Genomic DNA, 25,629 nt, shown 5'->3' on the forward strand with positions numbered 1-25,629 from the left:
CTGACCCGACCTCTCTCACTCACCCCCCCCAAATCCATGTTTATCTCCCAGATGAAGCAGTCTTTAGAAAAGCTCCACCAGGGCATTGTGGTCCCGGAGGTGCAGCAGGACCCCCCCGATGATACCTTCACAGAGCCCCTGGCTGAGGCCTGAGCCCTGCCTCTTCTGTCTCCCATCTCTGTACAACACCCTGGTAGAAAAGAGGGGGCTGGTCAACTTGGATGAGGACACAATATATGCTATTCCCTCATTTCCAAATCAAAAACCAGGAGTGGGATGCAGGGGGACTACATTACCCACAACTCTCCTCGCCTGACTGACTTGAAATGGCAACGTTCGCCTTCAGCCTCAACCAGTAACAACTTCAGTTAACTCATTCAGAATGGAAACTATCAGGACCACAGCAATAATATACCTACAGCTGCAAGTCATCTGTATATAGTGTATGGAAACAGGCCACTGGTGGCCCAATTCAGACCATCCACTCCTCAAGAATCATAAAGACATTTCAAAATGGCCAACTGCGTTTCAGAATAACTTGACCTCCTTAATTTTCAGAACCCCCACATTTTTTGACTATCACAGACTTCAGCTCCTCTTCTGACAAGCAACATTTCATAGGTACAATGGGAAGGGATCAGTGATTCTGGAAAGTGGGAGCTATTCCTCATAATCCTGGGAACAGTTAGACCTTTGCCTCTAGTGAACGCCTGCTGAAACAAAAAGGGGGGACACCACCTGCTGTGTGGATGTGGCGAACAAACACCCAGAAGGAGAGGTGAGAGTGCTGACAGCAGCAGGGCGCATTTCTCCCCCTTTCCGTTGGGGATTTGTTCTTCCATGTCCGAGTTGAGCCCCCTCAAAGGCCGTCAGTCCTCTACGAAAGGGGCTGAGGAACATTTCAACACCAGACATTGTGTGGTTTTCACCTTTATTTTTAGATGTAAATTATACATCTGAAGATAAATCCCAAACACCCTCCCACTCATCCCAGTTCTGTCTGGGTTTTATCTATTTTCAAAATCAGTGTGGGGTCGTTTGTTAGGACAGCAAGCTGCATCTGACTGTTACAGTATTTATTATTACCAATGACTTTTGATCTGAAGTCCTGTCCTGCTCTTAAGAAGTCATTTGGTGGGTATTTTGTGCTCTGATTTGCTGTTGCGGACCAAGAAGATACATGAGAAGGATTACTGTCACAGCAATAATGACATTAGTGATTCTAGTACTTTTTGAATGTTTCAAACAAAGTAGTATATAAAAATAATAATGCTATTGATGAATTGTGTGTGAATGTGTAGAGGCAGTGAAAAAAAACAAGAAAAGAAGATTGACTTGACAGATGTATGCGTGTGTGTTCATGAGGAGTCCTCAATGTTACATTTTCAGATGTTAAATTTTCATATTAGCGTTTCTTGAGTTTGTTTTTGGAGATTTCTCTTTCACATTTGGTTGATCACTCTTTGTATCACAGAGCCAGACCTTAACAGTTCAGGATTTACCACAGACTTGATCATGTAGAAACCTAAATATTAGAACAGTCAGCTACTTCGTTGTCCAACTGGGCCGGGTTTTTCAAAACAAAAGGACCAACCAGAATTTTGTAGGCTCATGAAGAAAAAGGGAATCTGTTTTGCAGTATTTTTTGTGTGTTTGTAAAATTAATTTGACTCACTCGTTTTTTCTTTTTATTCAATTCCTTTTTCATTTTTTATCTTTATTATTTTTTGTTTATTTTCAGCCAGTCCTCTCCGTCCACTTAATTCTGGCCTCTTCCGATGATGTGAAAACATCTCACCCATCTGTACTCCCTCGTTGTTTTCTTCTTCTCATCAGTCAACCCCACTCTTCCTCTCTCCTCTATGAGCTCTTCCCCTTCACTCGCTTTCTCTCTCTCTCTCTGTTTCATTGAAAAAGGCGGCTACAGAAGCATGTGGGCCATGCTGTGCATGGCCATCCGTGGATAACAAAAGGGTGTAATATTTATTTGGGGGGGGGTCTGGGGTAGATAGAGAGAGAGACGGATGAGGAGCGGGGATGAGAATGTACTGTAAAAATGTGATTGTAGACCACGCCATGGAGAAAAATGAAAAGTTCTAAAACATGCAACAATTCCTCGCTCATCTCTGAGTCTGTCTGTCTTCACCTTGAAAAGATTTGGCTCAAATTTTGCAGTGGATTGTGGTGGAACAAGTGAGTTTTTCAGCAGTTTTGATGAAGAAATGACTCAGGTAATCAATTATCAAAATTGTTTAATTAAAAAAAATGTCCATCACAATTTCCCAGAGTCCAAGATGATGTCTTCAAATGTCTTTGTTTTGTCTGAAAAACAGTCCAAAACCCAAAGCTATTCAGTTAACTATCATACATGACAGAAAGGCAGCTCATATTTTGAGAAATTCCATTTTCCTAAATGACTAAAACCATTAATTGATTATCAAAATATTTGCAGAATATTCTTTCAGTCAACCATTTCAACTCTCTCACTTGCACAGTTTACTTTATTCTAAAGTAAAAAGCATTTCTTTGATTAAATCTAGGACAAATATTGCTTAACGTTACACAGTTCACACAGTGATAAGAGATCGGCTTCTGTAATTTAACAGTAATCTTATACAAAGAGAAATACTCTGTTCAAGATAATCCAGTTACAAGATAAAAGTGCAGACTCAGGGTTTGGTGCTCATGCTGAGCTTGCATTTCTCAGACATCTTTTAACAGATTGACGTACTTTCTGTCTAGCCTGAAAGTCACAGTGACACCAGTATGAATCCTTGAATCTGCTGGGAAAATGTCACTGAGGGAAATTAAATGAAACCCCCTGAACTCAAGCAGCTGGTGTTCAGCAAAGACCAAACTCTTGGATAAGGTTTAGTAGAACATGCATGGAAAATACTGGGTCTGACGGGTGATATCAAAGTTTTCTTCCCATCAAGTCGTTTACCACTATTTGTTCATTGTACAGAATGAAAAAGCAACTACAATACTGGATAATTACAGTAAACATAAAGGTTTTATCAAAGGCACTTAATTGTGTTTCATATTCATGCTGCATTACATTATGCTCTGCTCATTTTGAACAGTGCACACCAGTGGAATATCAGTCAGAAAAGATAAGACTGTCCAGTGCAATAAAGGAAAATTAAAGGAGAATAAAGTAAAGTATTTTGTCTGGGGTTGATACTTAAGATTATTTGTTTTATATCCTTTTTCCGATTAATAGACTTAGTCTTAATTAGCTTCAATTATAAAATGTCAGAAAATGATTTTAAAAATGTCCATCCTAAGTTCCCAGAGCCAAAGCTGACATCTTCAAATTACTAGTTGTTCCCGATCAAAAGTCCAAAACCCACAAATTTGTAATGATATAAAATCGAAAAAAGGAGTAAATCCTCATTCACCTATTGCTGTTCTTCAGTCTCTAAGAGCATCTGTGATCAGGCTCATAGCTACCAACAAGGACACTGAGGTCATTTCCTAAGCATTTTTTCATGGGACTCAGGTTTTAGTGACCTGAGATGAGTTTACATCCTACAGTTAAAAAAAGTACACATGGTGAGTATTTGATTGAGTCATTCAGTGTTTTTAGACTCAATATATGTAAAATTGACTTTTAAGTCAACAAAATAAAAAGTGCAGAGAAGGCTTTGTAACAGCTTTTAAACCTTCGTAATGGGAATGCAATTTGAATATTGGAAAGTTGGGTGAATAAAATATGAAAAATCTAAATAAATTTTTTTTTTTAAGAGTTTCCTTTTGATGTCTGGACAGAATCTGAGGGGAGAGAGGGGATGTGTTGGGGGATTTGGACTTCAGTATTTCTAAAATCCTGGCTCAAACATTTTTATCACGTGGTGAAACCCATCCATCTGATCCTCTGTGCAAGTAAAAATATATTGGTTAATACTTAATGACTGTTAATGTTTGCTCCGACCCAGCTGAGCAGAAATGTAACAGTAATGTCGGCACCTGCTGGTCTTTAAAAAGTCATGTTTTGCCTCAGAACAGATGAATGTGTTTTAAAGAAGTATAAGTGCTGGTGTTAATGAATAAATTATTGAATAGGGTATTGGAGAAGCATAGTTTGATTTAGATCACCATGTTTTATGAACATGGATGGAAATTAACTTGAAGTGTGAACTGAAAGTCCTGATATCTCACTGCATATCAACCACCTACACATTCACAATTTATGTAAGAATCCAAGTGAGACATGGTTGATTTTCTCACAAGAATTTTATTTCTTTCCGTGCATCACTTTTTCCCATCTATTTCGTTTTTAGCAAGCAACATTTCCATGCCTACACATGAAGTGAAAACTGCAGTTTTATTCATTGCTGAGGGAAAACACGTTGGTGGTGTGGTTTTCATTTCACAGGTTGGTTCATCTGTGCAGGACAAGGCGTTCAGATGTAAGCAGATGCATACTCCAAAAGTATCTCCAAGTAAACAGTGCATAAAATTGCTTGAATGGGCTTTGTTATATCTTTTTCTTAGCTTTTTTTAAGCTTGTATCTTATTGGACATTCTGTGTTTGTACTGGGAAAAAAATCATTGCAGCCTTTACTTATTCCATCAGCAAGCATGCAGTTATTCTGTATTCATTTATCAGTTTGTGTGTGTCCCCTTCTCATTATCTCAAAATGTATCAAACTCAGTTTTGGTACAAAAGAGATGAACAGTAAACATGCAGAACGGCAGTGTTTGGCAGCCATCTAGTCTTCAGTCAATAATTGGCCGTCTGGAAAGGGAAGCAAGTACAGCTACCTTTTGGTTTCCACTGGCTTCTCGCTGGGAGGCACACTGGACAGGTTTTGTGGTAAATTTGCCCACGGCAGTTAGATAATAGCAATTTGCCAAGCCCTTAAGTTTCTACAAAGACATTTGTGTGAAACTACACATCCGTTGGAAAGTTTCCACTGTAGACAAATTCAGCCAAGTGATGCTTTCGTATCACTCCGGATAAATTGGTAAAGCTGCATTGTGTGAAAAGCTTTTGCTGTGATACAAATTGGTCTGGTGCAATAAAGGAAGTCACAGGAAGTCACACTTCACCTCATTTATACTCCTCACCACCCGAGCCTAAAACGCAGTAAAAACATTCTGTGTGTTTGTGAATTTAAGATAAAACAGGATCTCATCTCAGTTACTTCCCCAGTCCAATATGAAACATTATAAACATGGCTGGCATTCTGGGTTTTTTTCTATTAAGTTTAACCTAAAATTTACAGTGCCTAATGAATGCATGTTCCTTTAAGAGCTAATAACTCAAAACGTAATCAATTAATTAATTAAAATCTGATCTCTAATTCTGAAGGAAAAAAAGTAAAAGGTTTGGATGTGTTTTCAGTCAGGGTTCGACCGTTATCAGGCTGACACGTATGTCGATGAGTGTCCTTTTAAAATTTAGATATTGGCCTGTTTTGTGGCCATCGCTGATATGATGGACCTGCAATTATGTTTTTGTCTGTTATATTTTTCATTTATTGTGTCCCATTTGGTTTGATTTTAATGAAATTCTGTGGAAAAGTAATAAATACTAATAATTTTTTTGTAATTTTTTTTGGCATTAAAGCTCAAGTCAAAATGAAACATTGAATATCAGGACAAAATATCAGCTGTTGTAGAAGTGTTTCCGCTACACTTTTAAGTAGCGTTACATCACAACAGCACAAAAATTAGCAGTCAAATTTAGTCTTAATAGTATTTAAAAAAATATAAATTTCCAAATCTTTTATAGTTTTTTTTTGTTATTTAAATGTTTTGATTTATCATTAAACACTGTTTTTATTTGTACCACAGCTTCATAAACCAACAGAGGAAACACAGGTTCCGTTAAAAATCTGCATTAGATAACCAGTCAAACCCTGATGCCAACACACAGAAAGTAATGAAACTGATTAAAAACTCTTGAAAACAGAAAAACAACTAACAAAACTGTGACAGAACATCAGATGCATGATGCCAGTCATTTTGAAAAGCTTGTAAGCATGCAGAAAGTGGATATACGATGTAGTCCTATAATATACTCTACATGTGTAAGATTATCTGTGCATACTTTATATACCTATATACAGTACTACTCGCTCTCTCTCTCTCTCTCTCTCTCTCCCTCTGTCCAGTTGGGCCACCCCCAGATGCATCCATCCTGTACCTCAGAATGGGATACAGTCCAGTCCTTTCCATCCTTTTGCAGAAAGTCACTTAAAAAACCTTTCTATGAAGATCTTTCTCCTCTCTGTGGTTCCATTTTTCCATCATGATGGGAGGTGAGGAGAGAGGGTGTGAAAGTGGATGTGAGAATCCTCAAGGAAGCCATCTTGGTTCTTCCTTGACCTGAAGTAAAAATCATAAAATTGTCAGGAAATTGAATAATGTAAAAGACTGTGTAGTGCTGGGACGAAAGAAACATGCAGTAACACGTCAACTTTGTCAAAGCACAAACAATTACGCTGGCTTGTAGAGAATTAAACCTAAAAATCTAAATAAAGTGTGTTTAAGGGATGTCAAAGATAACACAACATTTTATTTCAGTATCTCAAGATAGTCCAAGATAAAAATAAAGTTGTACTAAATTGAAGTGGCACATAGCAAGAGTATGGAGAAGAGAAGGACAAATAGAAACAAAAGTAATAGTGCAATTTAATTGAGGGAATAAATTAAGTAATTTGAGGGCACAATTTGTCATAATATATTGAGGGTACAAATTACCTACCAGTGCTATTCTGCCACTTGTACACCTGCACAATTATCTTTACTTTCCGACGCTATAGCTAAATACTCCGCCCTGAAGGAAAGAGAGGGGTAGAAAGGAGAAAAAGGAAAAACAGGCAGTCAAGATCAGTTAATCAGAATCAGAACAACATATCACTTCAGTGAGGTAAAAGGAAAATGTTTGTTATTTTGAAAAGAGTGGATTGAAACAGATTGTGTCTCAGCTTTCCAAATCGTGGCAGGAAGGCAAAACCAGGGTGAAAGCGGTTGGTGAGAAATCAGGACATTTGGATGGCCCAGCAGGATCTGGACATGAAGGGCTGGCACTGGAGAGAGGCTGGCTGTGTGTGTGTTTGTGTGTGTGTGTGTTACTCACGCGCTCTCTCTCAGAGCTTCCTCTCCTGCAGCTGCAATCTTCCTATAGCAGTAAATCATCTCAACCACCAGCCACAGCTGCAGCCCGATGATGGAGACATACATCATCACCTCAGACAAGATGGATGCCAGTCCCCTGGTGACTAGAGAGACGGAGAGGGAGATGAGGTGAGATATATTTTATCTGTGTGCTTGCAGAAATGGAGATTTTTTTTTTTTTTTTTACCATGTAAAGGATGAGGGCTGCACAGGTCATACATTTTTAAACGATATGAGTCAAAATTTATGACTGCCTGTCCTGAATTACAGTGTGTCATAATTCATCATTTCCTGAATCCTGCTGCAGATACAGTTAGTTGTGATGTCCACAAGGACTCTGTGCTGTGAAAGCCCCACAGGTTAAAGGTTACTGCTCATTGTAGCCTGGCAAAAAAAAAAAACATCCACTAGTTAATCTGTCTGCTTCAAGTAATGAAAATTCAGAGGACTGAGCATTGAACCATGGGGTACACCTCTGTGCTAATTTAAGCACTTGCTTTAATTAACAGTAACTACACTTACCTGCAATAATATTTTTTTTGACCACTGCAGTGAAACAAACTATAAACACTACATATTTTCACCCTTTTAAGTTAATGTGGCAAACGTGGCCATATGGTGAATGCAAGACCAATATTCACTCTCCAATTAGCTCTGTTTTTTGTCTCCACCAACTCGAGGCAAATATCTGGCTCTTTGTCTTCGTCTGTCTGCTGTTTGGTGCTGGGCAGATAGCGTGCAGTGGCTTTTTAGAGCTTTTGTTGCTAAAAACTGCCTGCTGTGAAACAAAATACTAAAGTTATGGGCCGGAAAACCAAAACTAAGAGCTGAAAGATGCTGAAATGCTCCGTAGAGCTGGGGAGAACTTTAATTTACTCAAATTACTCTTTAAGCCTGCATTAATACATTTTGATATTGTGAACATGCTAGCAAACAGCTACCTTTTAACACATCCAGCAGATTCAGAGTGACATTACCATTCATTTGGAGTCCTGTTTCTGTCTACCTGGTGAATATAAGTCTGGTATTCACTCTCTTTTTGTTTTGGTCTCTACCAACTAGTGAACATAGCTGCTCTGCTATTCTCACCAGCTGGTCGCTAACTTAGGTTAGTTATGCTTAGGGATAATGTCACATACTTTTTAAACTAAATAAATATGAATATTATAGTAAATATTACAACAGTTAAATATTATAAATAGAAACATTGTATAAATAGTAATATTCTCTGCTTCCATATTCTGTGCAACACCACTCCAACATTGCTAGAAATTACAAACACTGAATGAAGAATATTCCTGTGTCTGTGTTAGCCCTACGACGAGTTGGCGGACGAGGGTGTTTCCTGCCTAAGGCCCAAAGTCACTGGGATATTTATGATTTGTAGAAGATGGATGGATGGAAAAACCGCATCTTCAACACTGCAGCTCTATAAATACACTTGGGCAAATTTCAGCTCTACAAGGCTGCTTTTTCTTTTGTTTGGTCTGGGACTTTTCACAAGACACGTAGAAGACAGTGTTTAAATAACACAGACCCATAACATAATCACAGTTACTGTGTATATACTGTAACAACAGAACTGTCCTCACCTCTTAAAGAAAAACCTACATTATTAAATGTCATTAATCTGTGATGTTGTATGTAATGCTTTAAGGCTTATTTTGTGATTTTGTGTCATAATGTACTTTTAAACTGGCCTCATCTACTTCTACAACAGTTAGAAATTAAATATCAAAATAATGTCTCAACAATGTTTGTTCTCAAAACACAGGATGTCTTGTGGCTGCATTGCATTGTGGTCTCTAGGTCTTTTCTCCTGGAGTGAGTGTCTTTTGCTTTCACATTTTGAGGGGCGTAGACCAAAACCTGATACATATTGTTATTTGGCTGAAAAAGTTTCTGTTATCAGCCTGGGCTTGTATTTACCAAACTGCTAAAAGTGACATTTTGGACTTAAGTAAAAGTTCAGAAATTTCACTTTTACTCCCAGTCGCAAACTTTTTTCAAATTTCTTATGACTTAAAAATACTACAGAAGTTGGTTAAGTGAATTTATCAGGGGTGCAAACAACTAGAATACAGCTGTCATTGATGTTTGCAATCACTTTCGATGCATCTTCATTGTCTGTGCTTGTCAGTGTGGTACTAAATTCTCCTTATTATATGGTTTCTCTGGTGTCTACCAGAATGTCTTGCAGCAGAATTTTATCCCTATTTATAAATTATAAATATATTAGATTGTTGTTAATTTCACATGTTAATTGCCTCTGGAGATCGTATTTCACACAAATTAAAATTACATATGTTTTCGCAGAATAACATCATTGGGTCAACTGTGAGGACTTTTAAGAAAGTGATGGCTGATTGGCTATTCCCATTCTGAACATACTGTACATGTAACTAATCATGTGATCTCTTGAGTTGTTTTCTCCTACACTTCGCAATAAGTAGCAACAAGTCACTTGATAAATGCATCTTATTACAGTTTTAGCAAAGAACTCCTAAAGGGAGACATAAACAAAAGAAGAAGAAAAACCATGGCAAGCAAAAAGGATTGTGGTGTGAGAGTACAGTGGACAACTGAAATGTAGGAAAAACTGATTGAACTGTTGCAAGAGAATGAATGCCTCTACAACATTAAATAAGACCTACCACTTTTTTGGCCCTTTCAGCCCAAATTGCACTGCATATGAACAGTGCAAGCTGCTGGTTGCCGTCCATGTTTGTTTGGTACGGTATCGTCTGCTGCCAGAACTCCATTGGTTACTGACCAGTTGTTCAATGTGTTGTCTTGTGTATTTACTCAATCATAAGGTTTATGCTCTTTCCTGACTGTCAAAGACCAAACAATCTGTGCCATTTGGTGGAAACAATCTTTGTGTGTTTTTGTAGGTTTCAGCTAGTCTTAAGTGTAATTAGTTTGATAAATATGTGGCCTGTTCTCCCAACTGCTCTTCAGATATTTCAGTGTGACATCTTGTTGTCCCAAAATAATAAAACTGACCTAGAAATGCAAGTCCTTAGTGGTTTTGGCTAATTTAGGTCTTGTCGGATATTTTTGAAAAAGGATATTTTCCCCCTCTGTTTACAAAAATGTTTTTGTCCACACAACCTTTGTTTTGCAAAATATCTCCGTCCACACGAGAACACAAAAACAGTTCCAAATGCTCAAACAAGAATGCCGGACCAGTAGGTGGCAATAAAGTCTATGTCAACGATACGTCAAATACCAGAGAAGAACACTCTGAGCAAGCATAGTGAGCTTATTTTCCTTTGGTGATAGTAACTTTTAAAAAAACAATAGTAGCTAATTATTTATTTATTTATAGTTATTTGACATCTAGTTTTAGTGGGGCAGCAATGCTAAGTTAAGTTGTAAACTCATAATTAGATCTAGCAGTGCTAACCAAATGTAAACAAACCAGTAGTCCGCCATTGTTGTTGTTGTTTCAAGCCGCATGCTCATTACACAAAGCAACATTGGGCATGCGCAAATTGAGATGATGACATTTTGAAAAATCTGCACCGTAGAAGGCGTTTTCAAAAATCTCAGTTTCTATGTGTGGACAAGGCCTTAGTTTCCCTCTTCCCCACTCAAACATACAGTACAACATCCCTCCCCTCTGTCCTTACGTTGTGGCACCACGTTAATGACGATAGTCTTCATGGTGCGGGTTTGAAACTCATAGTTGGGATACACGAGCATGCGGGTGAATATGCACTGGTAGGTTCCTGTGTCATTGAAGGTCACATTGTGGATGTAGATGGAGCCGTCCTGTAGGTCCTTGGTGTGCTTGCTGCCGTTCCAGCTCAGACGCTCATCAAAACGTGGGTCAAGGATGTAATCCTTTTGATCTTCATAGCTATATAACTGGAAGAGAATTACAGAATGGGATTTCTTTGAAAAGGAGGCAAAGTGAAATAGAGACTGTGAACATTCAGCAAAGTGATAACAAGGGTTTGTATCCTGGTCACAAACTTTCTCACATTACAGCTAAACAGTACACTAAAATGTGTTTCTGAAAACATTTGAAGTGGGAAATAGGCAATGCAGTATCAGAATCTAGATGCATATTTGATCAGCACTGCCTAGTTTGACAGTTTGATCTGAGCCTGGTGTGAAACGTGTGACTTAATATGGACCAGTAATGCTACTCTGTCAGTCATCGTATCAAACCCGCCCCATATTAGATAAACAGCTGTGATTGGCCCGACCAAATCCAGGACGGGTGGAAATCTGTTTGAATGGGAAGGGGGCACAACACACCTGCGAGCAAATGAAACATGAGCTCGGCAGATTCGTCTGGTTCCCAGGCTATAATTTGGTGGCTATAATAACTGATTATTTAACAGAAATTGGCACGAATGAGCGTAGATATTGATCTCTTATTAATTTTTATCTAAGTGAGTTTTTTTGTAACTTAACTCTGATTGTTGCATACTATTTCAGATAATTCAGGTGCATTAAGAGCATGAGGGTTAAAGGCTAATGCTTAGTGTCTATCTGTTTTGAAGGCTGTTGCCTGTGCTGATGATGAAGTGATTCCAAAAACCGTGCCTCAAAATAACTCGTGTTGTTGTGTTCCCCTCTGTAAATATATCTCCAACATTCAGTGGTGGAAAGTAAAAGTATACTCAAGTAAATTTTTGAGATATCTGTACTTCTCTTTTATGCTACTTTATACTTCTATTCCACTTCATGTTTGAGGGAAATATTGTACTTTTTGCTCCACTATAGTTTCTGATTACTTAACATATTCAGATTTTACATCCAAAACATGTAATCAGTTTTATAAAATACATATAAATACTATATTAAGTAGTATTAAGTAGCTCCACCATGACCAGCCAGATCATTAAAATGTTGCTTAATGTTAATGTATTGATACTAATAATAAAGAATAATATACCACTCTGAAAGGGGAGATTCTGCATAAAGAGTACTTTTGCTGATAAACAGCTGTACTTTTACTTAAGTAACATTTTAAATGCAGGACTTTTACAGAGCATTTTTATTATAGTATTACTACTTTTACTGAAGTAAAAGATCTGAGTACTTTTTCCATCACATCCAACATTAAAGAATCAGTCAGCTTAAAAGAAAATCATGGGGATCATAATTTCTCAAGTCAATCAAGCAACTGGCACTTGGTTCTCTCAGTGACGTTTGGTCTTTTCCACATCAACACCAGATAGAGAATAGTTGTGGTCAAGGACACTGACACTTTTTCTCCTGTGTTCGGGCTTTTATTTCCCAAAATTACAGCATGTAGTGTGACTTACCAGTTGTTTTTGGATCTGACTAATAGTCTTTGTGTGGCTTGTAGTCCCATTTATTTACAAGTGTAAAAAAATAAAACTTCTACAGAAACCTGCTGTTTTCACCTGGATGCTGGTAGGTGTAAATCAAACTGATTGTTCTATGTTGTTATGAATATTCATACCTAGAGTGTCAAGTTTGCATTTCAGTTTTCCTTTCATCCTTGAGGTAACAGACAGCTGGTCTCCACATCACCACTGCTGCTGTTTTCCCGTATCGACCGAGCTGCATTTACGAAGTCAACTCTGCGCTTTCTGGTGAATTAGTGGATACAGATTCTAAATGGGCTAATAGGATTTCTCCTGCTATAAGTATATACCGTAATGGTCTCTTTGCTTTGCCTGGTGAGGACTCCTTAAGCAAAAGCGCTGTCTTCCAGTTTGCACAAAGAGGGGGAAAAAGCCTGTCATGAAAAATGCAGGACTCTGCTCTCTCTCATGATAAATGCATTGCAGTCATTTCCCAGAGGAGGAGACAAACGACCCTGTTGTGATGGATGAATTCAGGGCTTTGTGCTTATTTTAGCTATTGCTTTATCTGGAAACATGATAACTAATTACATCAGGGAGAAAACTGGTTGCATTTAATGTGATGGACATGAATTTAATGGAGAAACTGTCAACTTTTTTTTATTCTTCGGATTCTATTTCAGATCCCCAAATATACACCACAACCAACACCGTGGAGTTTTGCAGGCTCACTTCCTCAGCAGCAGGCTTTGCACTCATTAGATATGCAGGAAAATCTGGCAAAATTGGTTTCTTATATCAAGTCTTTTAAGGAAATTAAGGATTAACTTTTGTCTGTAATTTTAGTTTTAAAGGTAATTTACAAACAAAGGTTCAGCCCTGTTAATCCACTAAGGATGATTGCGTAAGACATTGGTTAATGTAATTTCTTGTTTCCTTGAGAAGGGAATGAGACATGTTGTTGTCTCTTGATCATTTTTTAAGCAGAACAAAGCAGAAAGATCATGCTAAAGGGAAAGTCCAGGTTCCCTCCATTTTAGCATACTTGCATACTGGCACCCAGTGGATTTAAGAACAGATTTCAAAATCTTGCTGAGGACTAGTAAAGCGCATAATGCTCTAGTTTCACTTCTTTATTGTCAGTCCCAAGGGTTATATGCCGGACCCTATATGACCCTAAGTCATTGAACTGGACATTGATCATTAATCATCATCACTGATTGGTCATCACTGCAATACTTGACATAATTGTGCAATATTCTGTGTTAATACTCCTGTGCAATATACTTTTTTCAGTTTAAAATTCCCTATTTATTGATATTTATTCATACTTCTATTGCTGCTGTGCAATATCCACCATCTCATTATAATCTTAATAAGCTACACTTAACTTGACAGTTCATGCACTATTACTTTATACCATATTATTATCATCAACCGGTAAACCCACTTTGTACTTCACACTTATTTTAATTTTATACTTTTATACCCACTTGGTACTTAATTTATCTGACTTGTATTATAGTGTATTATATTTTTTGCTTAGTACTTCTATTCCTGTGTGCACTGACATGATAGTGAGCTGCTGTAACAAAAGAGTTTCCCCTCTGGGACCAATAAAGTATTTCTGATTCTGATTGTGATTTCTGATACTACTCACATGGGAGAACTCCATCTCATCTGAAGCCTTGAAGTACCAGTTGACGGAGGCCATGGCGGGCACCTCACCCCTCATCTTACAGGAGATGCAGCCCAGTTTGAAGCCTTCGTTGGCCACGGCCTCTGTGTTTGAGTCCACCTCCACACAGGCCCCATGGCACAGAGACGCTACAGAGCGAAAAGAATGAAGAACACACAGTTAGAAACCTGCAGTATCACTTTATTGCTCTTTGTCTATTTGCAGGTCACAGGGTTTAGAGGTAAGAGCCAGGGGTGGCCATCATCCTCTTTTGCATGTACCGATGACTCAAGGAAAGGCTGATACATCGGCAGAGCTCTGGTGTTTTCCAGTACCTCAGTACTAGCAGGCAAACTGTCTAAACAGTATTTTACAAAACAATGTTAGCTACTGTAACTTTTATTTTTTTGCATGCTTGCTCCCAATGGTTGTTGCATGCGTGTTTTTTTTTTTTGTATTGGGCACAGCTTTTTTTCTTGCATTTTTTTTATTTCCGCTCATCATTTCAGTTCACAGATTGTTGTGAATTTGATTAATTTGGTTTTTAGTTTTGTAGTAATGTACATTTTAGTTTTTAATCTGTGAAACTGAGGGGAAATAAAGAGGTTGCAGTGAGCGATACTAGTGTCTTGCATTCTGTCAATTGGTAACTGAGCTAAATTCATATATAGAAGCGTGAGTCTATATATGCCATCATCACCATGACACATACTTCTCATCGGTCGGGAGTTACACACCTGTAACTCCAAATGTTTCTTTCTCAAACTGCACCTTGCAGTTTCCACTGAGGCCTCAGCATGGCTCTCAACCAATGATCTTGTGCTATTCTCAACTTTCATCTCTGGGGATGCTTTTGTTTCGAATCGCAAGATGGGGGGGAGGGAGATGAGGGAGAGGACAGGAAACAGATAGCACAATGCTGATCAGATGAACTCAAGACGAACTGATATCATTAAAGGTTTGGTTGAGATTCACAGAGGCTGCACATCGTCCTTGGCCTCATGTACACAAATATATAAAAACAACTATTGTTCTTACTCCCTGGGATACAAATATTGCAGCACCAACGGGAGACTTAAAAGAATTACACAAAAAGAAATGCCACCACACTGCAGAGAAACATGGAGGGGCGGAATGAGGGGGAGGGAAGAAAGAGAAAGTTAGCATAGGCTTCAGTAGTAACAGCCATTTCTGCAAAAGCATGGGGAAATGGGGAAGCAGGAGGGAAGAGGTCTAATGCTGGCTGATGCACTGCAGAGAGAGAAGAGGGAGATAAAAAAGGGAAGGAGGAGAAGAGAAAGTTGAGAACATAAATTAAGACTTCACAGGCCCAAAAATATAAACCCAAACGTAAATGGACCAAACACAGACCCGAACCCATCTGGACCCGAGAACGACTAAACCCAAGCATGAACATGATTAAAAGTGAATTTATTCCAGATTCAGCGGTTTTAGTGCACCTGAACTAAATACTTGATTTTTGCTGATCATACCAAAGCCACATTAATCAGTTGCATTTTGTTAAGATGGATAAAAACGCAGCATGCATTAATGAAGGATCTAATTTCATCAGCCTGCTGAAAACCTAAAGGTTAATGTCGGTTTCTTACAACTCGTGTCTTATTTCCATAATTTTAGACATTGTTCTTATCAGTAATAATGTTGCTCTCACCAGGTTAATTGTGGAGAGGTGGGAACGCAACAAGACCTCAGAAACGCGAACAGTCAGACAATCACACAGGTTGCAAACAAGCTCCAGGTTAGCCAAACGTATTTAGAAGAGAAAACGACAGTGAATAGTAATAGTATTACATAAACTGTCTGTAACTCATCTGTTAACGTTTCATCACGGTTTACAGATGACTTACTGGTTCATGTTTGACCTCCTACTTGTTGTAGTTGGGTGCACACAGTTTTTCTGTGCACTGAGGAATTATTACTGATATTTCTGGTGTGCTCAGTTTCGGTTTTACCTACAAATAAAGTGGTTTTATCAGTGGTTCCCAACATTTTTGTCTCGAAAACTTAAATGTCTGAAACTACAAAACAGGGTTCAGTTAAGGCCGGGTTCTTGGGTTTTCGGGTTTTCTGGGAGGCGGGTCTGCTGAGGACCTCTATATCATAACAAACAGACCCTGAGGCAAAAGGCATTTGCAAATACTCCTGAACTGCTTAGAGAACAGGTGCACTTATTTACAGAAAGCAACACAGTGAGTGGGAAATACAGAATTGTTGTTTTATATTTATATTTATATTTTTCAGTTTAATCTCTGCTTTAATTTGCTTTCTTGTCTGTTACAAATGTGACTTGATTGTTTGTGTTAATTACAGGCTGCTGTAAACTGGACCAGCTGTCAGTGCTGCAGCTAATCCTCGGTTGCCAGTAGAGGTCGATGAAAGTCATTCATATCACAGGAAAGCATTTGAAAATCAACTGATAGACATTTTTGCAAATAGACACCACTATATTTTTGGTTATATATTAATATGTAATATTTGACTCAAGTCTGTGAGAGACTCTATCATATCAGCTTCTACTGTGCAGAAAAGACAGAGAGGCAGAAGGAGACAGAAAGACAAAGAGACACCAGACAGACACAAGAGCAAGACATCCCATGCAGAAAAACACTGAAGGGTTTGAGATGGCTGGTGTACTGACTCAGAGAAAAGGAGGTGAGATCTGGAACACATACAGAGGAGACACATTACCACAACAACAAAGCACATGTTTGACAGACAGCAAGAAACAAAATTTAAAGGATGTCTGAAGATAGAAGAGAACACTTAAATTGCACGACAGATAGAATAAAAAAGAACAGAGACAAATGAAAATCTATCAGGAACAGCAGCACACAGACAGTGTGAGGCAGTAATCCTGAGGGAGATTGGTGACGCAGTGAGAGGCAAGATTGTGCAAGGTGAGCAGGGATGCTGCTGACTGTCCAAAGCTGAGACAGCAAGTTAAGAAGACAGAGATAAAACACAGCGAGAGAGAGAGAGAGAGAGACATGCAAGCAGACATAAAAGGAACTGCACATCCAAAGTGCAGAGTAAACAGAGTCAGAGCCACCTCAGCAATGATTCTCACTAACAGCAGCAGGACACATACAGTATGTGTACACATACACACAGAGCATCAAAAATACAAAGCCATTACGTAATCTGTGGACTGATGTTCAGGATTATGCAACGGATATTCTAGAAATTACAGATTAGGAGTTTTTCCTAACAGGGGGCTGACTGGTTAATCCCTCATATCAGTAGCTGAACACCCCTGAGGCCTACAAAGCAAAAAAAAAAAGACCATCCACCCACTATGGGGTGGAAAAAAGATGAGACAACATCTGTTTCCATGGCCGGGCCACCACAGACATAAATACACACATACTGTAGACATACATAACCTTGGGAAATGCCAAACATCCGTGACATTTCCCTTGACACCAAGCGAGCAAGGGACCTTCCACTGGGACAAGTAGACCATTGAAGCACACTGCTCTGTGAGTGTCTATTTCATTTTACTTCACAAAGTTGTCATATTGTTGTGGCTGGTAACGTGATGGCACACTGGTTTATCAGTGTAGATCAAGCCCGAGGAATCCCTGCCTGCTTTTCTGTCTTTATATCTTTTCTTAAAACAGCTGCTCCATTGGTTCAAGAGAACAATTTCTATTTTGTGGCGTTCAAAAATCAAAACAAGACATCCAACATATGTCTTATTGTGATTTACGAATAAAAAAGACAAATCTCAGAAAATGTCCTCAATGACTCAAAAATAAAAAGTTAAGAAGACTTCTTAGTAGCTCTCAACACAAGGGGAAAACATTATGATGTTAACCCAATCCAACTTTAGACCTTTGTCACATTTGATTCACTACTTTTTCTCCCAAACTTTGCTTTCTCTTACTACTGTGGAAAATAATATATGGGCAAAAATGTTAGAAGAAATAAACAAAAAGCTCCAAAAGTCAAGGATGCAAGAGTGAAATAGCAACAGTAAATAGATTCTACAGATGAAATGTAGATAAGAATCTGTTTTGAAGAATGCAACACAAGGCGTCCATTCATTCTTTTCTCAAGAAATCCTCAGCTCAGTAGTCTATCCAACTTGTTTGTGACATTCAAAGCTTCTCTTGTCCCACAATATTCCAGTCTCTACAAATATTCCAGTCTCTACAACAAGTCCACTATGTTCACCAGCTAGTCTATACCCTTTTCGTGTCTGCCTGCTGGGAAGATATAGTATACAATGGGTTTGTTAGAACTTTTTGCTGAAAACAGCTGTCTGCTGCTGCTGGAGTAACAAGGTTGCTAGAGCAGTGAGGCGGAACCAAAACAGTACAGTTGCAGGCTGTTAAACCAAAACAATGAGCTGAAAGACTCTAAAATGGCCCGTAGAGCTGAGGGAAACTGCAGAGCCGGGTGATAATTCTCTGGCCTTTTCACATACATGTAGTCATTTGATTCATTGTTATTACACAAATATTAACTATATAAAACTATACTGTATTTGAAAACCAGCATGTTTGCCTGATCTGAAATGTTACTATTTAGCAGTTAAAGGGCTCAAGATATTTTGGTACCTCAATACTTGGTTTTTAACTCCGTCAGCCAGCAGTTCATTTTGTAAAGACAGGTGACACGTTGTTTAAAAATCTCTTGTTTAAATTATTATTAAATTATTCATGTCTCTCTTCTTATTGGTATGTCTGTCTCCAGGATGTCAGTGTTTCTTCTAACTAATGTTGCTTTTCTGCAGTGTTATTCTGTACATCCACTACTCAAGACAAATAAGCAAGATGTACAGCTGCATGTTCAAGTGGTAACTGCCATTTCGGTGACTGTTAATAGTTTGACGTCAGAAGGATTTTTGCATTTGTCTGGGTTGGTGGAGATTCTAGAAACTTGGTCTTATAAAATGGAAACCTTTTCTACGATAGAACACTCCTGGATGAATGAGGGACTACATCGTCTCTTATAAAAATGCTTTCACAGTTCATATTGGACAAACTCTAAAATGGAGGATAAGCTGAGTGCATTTAATTTTTTTCCCGAAGGGTTTACCTGACTGACAATATTTGGTATTAAATCTTATATTTACTCGTTTTACGGCATAGTGGGCACAATGAGAAATGTTTACAAACGTATATATTGGAACAAAATGATTGATAAAAATTGGTTATTCAATGGGTCAATATCTCAACAGGTCTGTGCTCATAACGTAGTTTTTATTTTTTCCAGAGGGGTGTAACAAAGTATTTTTTCCAATAAACATGAGAAACTAGAAGAAATCTACTTACAGCTCTATGTTAAGCTAAAAGCCTTAAGTAAAGTAAGTTCTTACTGACTTGAGGTGAACACAAACAGCTTAGTTTTTGCTTAAGCGGTTTCCTGCTGATCATAGGAGCAAATTAAAGTGTTATACTTAACTATTTTGACCTTGTTAACAATAATCATTGATAAACAGATGAGTTCTTGGCTCTACAATTACAAATTGAGCTCTGTGGAAGGTCATCTCGTCCTTCAAAGCCTCTCTCACTCCCCTGACTCCGACCCCCCTCCAGCAACTCCAGGGCACCCTGGTATTACAGACTTCTGTCACACAGCTGGATGAACAGGGGTGTGTGTGTGTGTGTGTGTGTGTGTGTGTGCACATGTGCAGCCTGATTATTCAACTTTAATGGGAAGACTGGCCAGAAAAAAAAAAAAAGGTTTGAGCTGTAAATGTTGAGAAATCTGCAAAAAAGCTGAAAAACATTCACTTCATTCTAATGAGTTATTTTCCTGGTTTAAGCTGCTTGGAAAAACTACAAACAGTAGTAGTACACAAAAGTAGATAGTTTTTACAAAATTGAATTATGTTCTACCCCTGCCACTTAAAATAATAAGCTTCTCTGTAATGTGATTTCCAATTTGTGCAGATGCAGTGGTTGGAGTGGAGTGGTGGAATGGACGTGAATCCAATTGTCTTGGGGCTGAGAAGATGGTGTGGTTGTTCAAGCATCCTGTTGTCGTAAGTTTGCGCTCGAGCCATTTGCAGACTAAATGGCTCTGTGTTGCGACTGCGGAAGCAAAGAGTCTCTCTGATGCATGCATTAGTTAAAGTTGCCATCAGAAGCATTAGGCTTTATGAGCCTCTGGTCTGGCTTGAAAGCAAGGACACACAACTCTGATCAATGAGATCTGTGGATTATTGTGAATAATCATGTCTGAGCTGAAGAGTTGAAGTTGAGGCAGAAGTTTTTCATTTGTAGCATCACAACATTTTTTTCACTATTTTAAAATGAGTTACAGGTGATATGTAAGTCTCTTTTATTGTATTTTGGGGCGAGCTGTTCCTTTATTTCTCCTATTTCTTCTTTTTCTGATTGTATTTGCCCTCTGCAGCCGTCACCAAACTTAATTCAGATGGAGCTTAGTGTGATAGAGCGTGGGTGGAGCTTGTGATCACCATCAAATCACCTTAGTTGATATTTAACTATTGTAATATGTATGTTTTCGTTCCTCCTAGATCAGCTGCCTTTCAGAAACTTCTTGAATTCCATCTCATCCCATCTCTTTTTTAGTACATGCAAATGCACGTTTCAAAATAAAAGAGCACAAGCTGCTATTTTTATCAGCCTCAATCCGTTCCTTTCCTCTTCTGTTTGGAGATTCCATCTAATTTTCTGTCTCGTCTTTTATCCTCATCCTCAGTGCGTCCAGCTCCAGATGTGCTCACTCACATCAGTCCTTAACTAACCCGGCTCAACCAAACCTATTTCTGTCAATCGAGGTTGTATAACCTTCTTACTTTTTGCCAAGCTTCACTTCTCCGCTCACTATCTGCTTCCTGGCTCAACTTTCTGCAGCTCTGCCTGCTTGTTTATCTTATTTTTCTACTTTATATCCTGGATATACTTCCACTTCATGTAAAGGAATAACAACATTACTATAATTATTATATTTTTTGAGATTATGAAGCTGTGTTGACTTGTGCAAGTATGTGTGGTTAGTAGTATTGTTGTCACTGACTGAGTGCTGGACAAAGAGCAGCTGCCTGACAGTGATAAGTGCTCAGTAAATACCTCTTTTAATGCATTGCTTCCTTTTTGTGCTCAATTTGAAATTTCAATCCCAGATCTTAAAATGAGATTATCTGTGATGACAACATGCCAACTAAAAAAAATACCTTTTGACGTTTTGTTTTAACTTAGGTTGGGTTTGTACAAAAAACAAAGTTAAAAAAGTAAAAGCATTTAAAAAAAAAAAACTGTTTTGTTTCCATGTGTGTAACCCTTTTACTAACATCTACAGCTTGTTAAAATTGCCTCCAATAATTTTTTATGCATGCCAATTTAGTTGTGTTTTCAAGTAAACCAAGAGGCCAAGAGGTTGGACATTTTTTAAAGACAGGCTTGTGAAAGATTATATCCTTGTAGAGTTTCTTCTGTTCCTGTGGGTGTCAGGAGACTGACAGTAATTTAAAGATGATAGATTATGTTGCTCAGACTATTTTCATCTCAGTGGAAGGTGTTTGTCGCACAATAAAATAATAAATGGCTTCTTGTTAAGGTGAGAAATTGAGTTGTGATACAGATACCAGCAGGAAGAGTGGAACGGTTCAGGGCTACTTAGATGATTGGCACAAATTTAAAGGAACATTTTCTTTTTTAAAAGACTTGATGACTCATGATGCTAGTGTTCCTGGGCAGCAGTAGCATATAGGTTGCACATACAGTAGAGACCTGACTTGAGTGAAACAGACCAGCTCTGCACCATGCTGTAGAAAAGCTGAACTTTCTTACAGCGCGTGTACAGATGCATTATTTGAATAGCATCAAATGAAAAAACAAGTGCCATAACAGGAACTTTCGCAGGAACAACACAGAACATGCTGAAATCGCAACATTAACTCACTGAGAACGTCCATTCACCTGATCTAGAGCTGAAACGATTTGTCGATTAATCAATTAGTTGAACAGCAGAAAGTAATCAGCAACTATTTAGATAATCAATTAAATATTTAAGCAGTTTTTTCAAGCAAAGACACCAAACATTCTCTGGTTCCAGCCTCTACAATGTGGGTATTTGCTGCTTTTTGTCATTTTATATCACTGTAGACTGAATATCTTTGGGTTTTGGACTGTTGGGCGGACATTTGATGATATCATCATGACCTTTAGGAGGTCATGACAGGAATTTTTCACTATTTTCTGCCATTTTATGAACCAATTATAAAACAGGTTAGTCGAGAAAAACATTGGCCTATTAATCAATAATGAAAATAATCATTCGTTGCAGCCCTAAACACACACACGTCAGAGGAACACTATGCCCGAGTGTAACACACAGGAGAAAATTAATAATCTACATTGTTTTACACATTTGACAACACAACAGCTTCTGTATATGTATGCGTGTGTACACGTGTGTGTGTGTTTGGGTGTGTGCCCTCCATTTTAACACTGCCACATGGCCGCATCTCATTACTCTGAAAAAATGCCCGAACAGCTGGCCTTTTAGCAAGCAATCCAGCACAATGATGAAACAACATACACATCTGCATCTGAACACACACCAACACACACACGCACGCACACAGACAAACACATGCATCCATAAACACACACACACACACACACACACACACACACTCTACAAACAGAGCAGACAGGAGCAGAAAGGGCAACATCAGACAATAGGAAACACCTCAACAATAGTAAAAAAACTGCACAGTCAGTGAATGGGGGGATTGGATGGTGGCTCAGATGCATGCCAAGGTGTTGTCATCACGGCATCGCCATGGCAACACAACCACTGCCCACTCACCTTGAAGCGCCAGGAGGGCCAGAGGTAGCAGCAGCAGCTCTTGTGCTGCAGACATCCTGATAGGAGAAAGAAGACTGGTGGCGGCTGTCAACGCTGTCAAAACACACTGCACACACACACACACACACACTCACACACACTTCAGAATGGGAGACACAAGATAGATCAACAGCAGCTATTCCAGCTTGGTGATGAAAACCTCAGAACACTAAGATGCCAAAGATGTCCTGACTACGATTAAAAGTCTTGGAGGTGAAAAGAGGAGACTCTTTCCTGAGGTTGATGGGACTCTGGGTGTGGTCTGCCCGGGTGTCTTCTTCTCGTCCTTTTTTAAAATATTTTTCTAGCTGACACAAGGGCTGAAAGGAGGGATGGGTGGGCCTTCTTGCTGATCTGGTCTTCTTAAGCACCTGAAAAACCTGACAGCAGCAGTGTGGAAGTCGTGTGCCCTGCTGCCTTGTCTCTCCAGCCTTTCAGGATCTAACTCACTCTATATAGCTGGAAAGTCTGTCCAGCCTCGCAGTGTGTGAGTGTATAAAGTTACCAGAGGGAGGAATCACCCTGGGTTTCAGGTTTCAGCCTCTTGTTGCTCCAAAAGAGCCTTTGTTCAACTATTTATACTCTGTGGCACACCCTCAAGTCCGTTTAGCTCCACAATGAGACTGTGTGCACCAAATAATGCCAGTATCTTGACACACAGACTGGTCGATAAGTGGCACTGTCAGTGATAAGCAATAAAATCTACTGGAAGACTAATATCTTAGGCAGACTAATACCTAGGGGACGATGCCGAAGTGTTCGATGGAATTTGTGCTGAAAATGGAAGACGCAGCGTGTGAAAGAGTCGTGCAATGGAGCTGGAGTGAGTGTGCAGGTCAAAAGTCTGTTAAAATGTCAAAATGTGTTCCATGCATGAATGCCTTTGACAGGAAACATTTAGCTGCACTTGCTTACTTTTCCCTCATGTACAGCTGCAGATATGACCTGGACAAAAAGGAAGGTCAGTGCTTGATAGAGCCACAATGTGAGTGAAATGGCAAACGGAAGCAGTGTGAAATATCCTCTCTTGTTTCCACCTCTCTTTAGCTTTGGAAGAAATTACAATGATCACCTTTTTTATTGTCATATCAGTGTTATTGCTTTCTTTCTGCTGTCCAAGTTTCAGTTTCACAACTGCATATCTCTTCAGATAAAGCTCTAGGCAGCGATCTAGGGCAGAGTCTGGCTACATCTGACTTATTCAAGTAAAATCTTCCGCTGTTTGTGCACATCAGTTAAGCCATATGGTTTGTTTAGCGGCTGTCTGCGCATGGTGCTCTCAGGCTCGACGGCAACAGAACAGGTGGCTCTGGTGCTCGGATGGGTCACTAGCACATGCCACCGGTTTGAAAGCGGGTTGAAAGGCATGCATTGAACAGCTAAGGGAGTTAATTACACCGCTGCCCGCCCTCTGTGCGTCTTTGGAGGCTAATAAAAGTGCGCTATTATGTTGTGCATTCCAGCGGTGTGGCTGTGAATTAAGAATAGGATGCGACTGTGTTTGAACTCAGGTAATTACCCAGCGGCTAATCTTGAATCAGAGAATTTGCTAAAAAAAAATGCATAAAATCATGTGTCTTCTTCTTCAAAATCCCATAAACGCAGCAGAGCCGAGCGCAGCGTCTTAGCGTCCTTTCACCTGTCACTTCTTTATCAAATCCCCTTTTTTAAAAACAAATCCTGCGCTTTTTCCTCACTGATATCCTTGAAACATCTAATGATGGGTCAGAGGTGGACGGCTTCCATCCCGCGTCAGGCAGTCAGATGCTGGAAGTCCCTCTGCTGCTGTCACACCGGGAACCACTGGAGAGATTTTAGGATCAGAGCGCGACACAGACAAAAGACAAAAAAATCTCCTTCTTCTTCTCCTTCTTTTTGCCTTCAAGAAGAGACGCACGGTGGGAAATTGCTTTTGGAGTCCCGTATATTCCTCCTGGAGATTGCTGACCGAGGTGTCAAAACTAAGAAAAACGGAGGGATACAAAAATCAGTAACCTCCAGAAATTACATGGCGTCAGTGGAAGGATGCCGCGCTAATCAGTCTTTGGGATGGCTGAAGGCTGGGGGAGGGAGGTGCATGCAGGAGGGAGGGTGTGATGCATTGCAGCAGAGGGATGGAGAAAGAAGAAGAGGAGGAGGAGGGAGAAATATAGAGCCGTTGTTATGGAAACAGTGATTTTATGTGATGTTTTCATCCCTTCCAGAAACCCCCACGTGCTGGCAAAGGGAACAGTCAGGTCACTGATATCAGAAAAACTCATCAGGGGAGAATTCTAGACATATGATGTCAAGAGTTATTTTACATTAAACATTAAGATTTAAAAACATGATTCATGTGGATCTACAAAACACACTGAATCCAAGAAAATAAAACACTTATTTCCAACACAGGCCCAAGACATTAAAAACAGTATTAACAGTAAATGAACAGTAATAAACCAAACGAAAAAACGATGATACTGATATAGATTGATATTGATTTTTCAACATAGCTTGTTATGCTTTATGTTTATATACATATTGTGCTGTGTTACACGTTGACTATACTGTAACTGTTCTTACCAAACACACATTAGTCAGCACAGTAATCACAAATCAGTTGCTGTTGCTGTCAAGCTTATGTCCTCTGAGCTTACATTGTTATGCTCCGAATCTGCTTCTGAATGATCTGATTCATCAAGT

General features: G+C 39.1%; 2 protein-coding genes across 2 annotated transcripts in view; one reads left to right on the top strand and one right to left on the bottom strand.

The window, feature by feature from the left end:
- Positions 1-5,925, top strand: part of gramd1a (GRAM domain containing 1A) — a 35,056-nt gene extending 29,131 nt beyond the window's left edge. Inside the window, 1 exon segment of the mRNA XM_044208297.1 lies at positions 52-5,925. Coding sequence (XP_044064232.1) covers positions 52-153 — 102 coding nt within the window. The 3' untranslated portion in view covers positions 154-5,925.
- Positions 4,218-25,010, bottom strand: scn1ba (sodium channel, voltage-gated, type I, beta a). Its single transcript, XM_044208302.1, has 6 exons — positions 22,909-25,010; positions 14,080-14,246; positions 10,764-11,001; positions 7,091-7,232; positions 6,716-6,787; positions 4,218-6,336 (listed from the first exon to the last, which is right to left on the bottom strand). The coding sequence occupies exons 1-5, from the start codon at positions 22,961-22,963 to the stop codon at positions 6,721-6,723; spliced, it is 669 nt and encodes a 222-aa protein (XP_044064237.1). The 5' UTR covers positions 22,964-25,010; the 3' UTR covers positions 4,218-6,336; positions 6,716-6,720.
- Positions 25,011-25,629: the final 619 nt, after the last annotated feature.

Source organism: Siniperca chuatsi, linkage group LG9 (genome assembly GCF_020085105.1).
Source record: "Siniperca chuatsi isolate FFG_IHB_CAS linkage group LG9, ASM2008510v1, whole genome shotgun sequence".
Lineage (NCBI taxonomy): Eukaryota > Metazoa > Chordata > Actinopteri > Centrarchiformes > Sinipercidae > Siniperca > Siniperca chuatsi.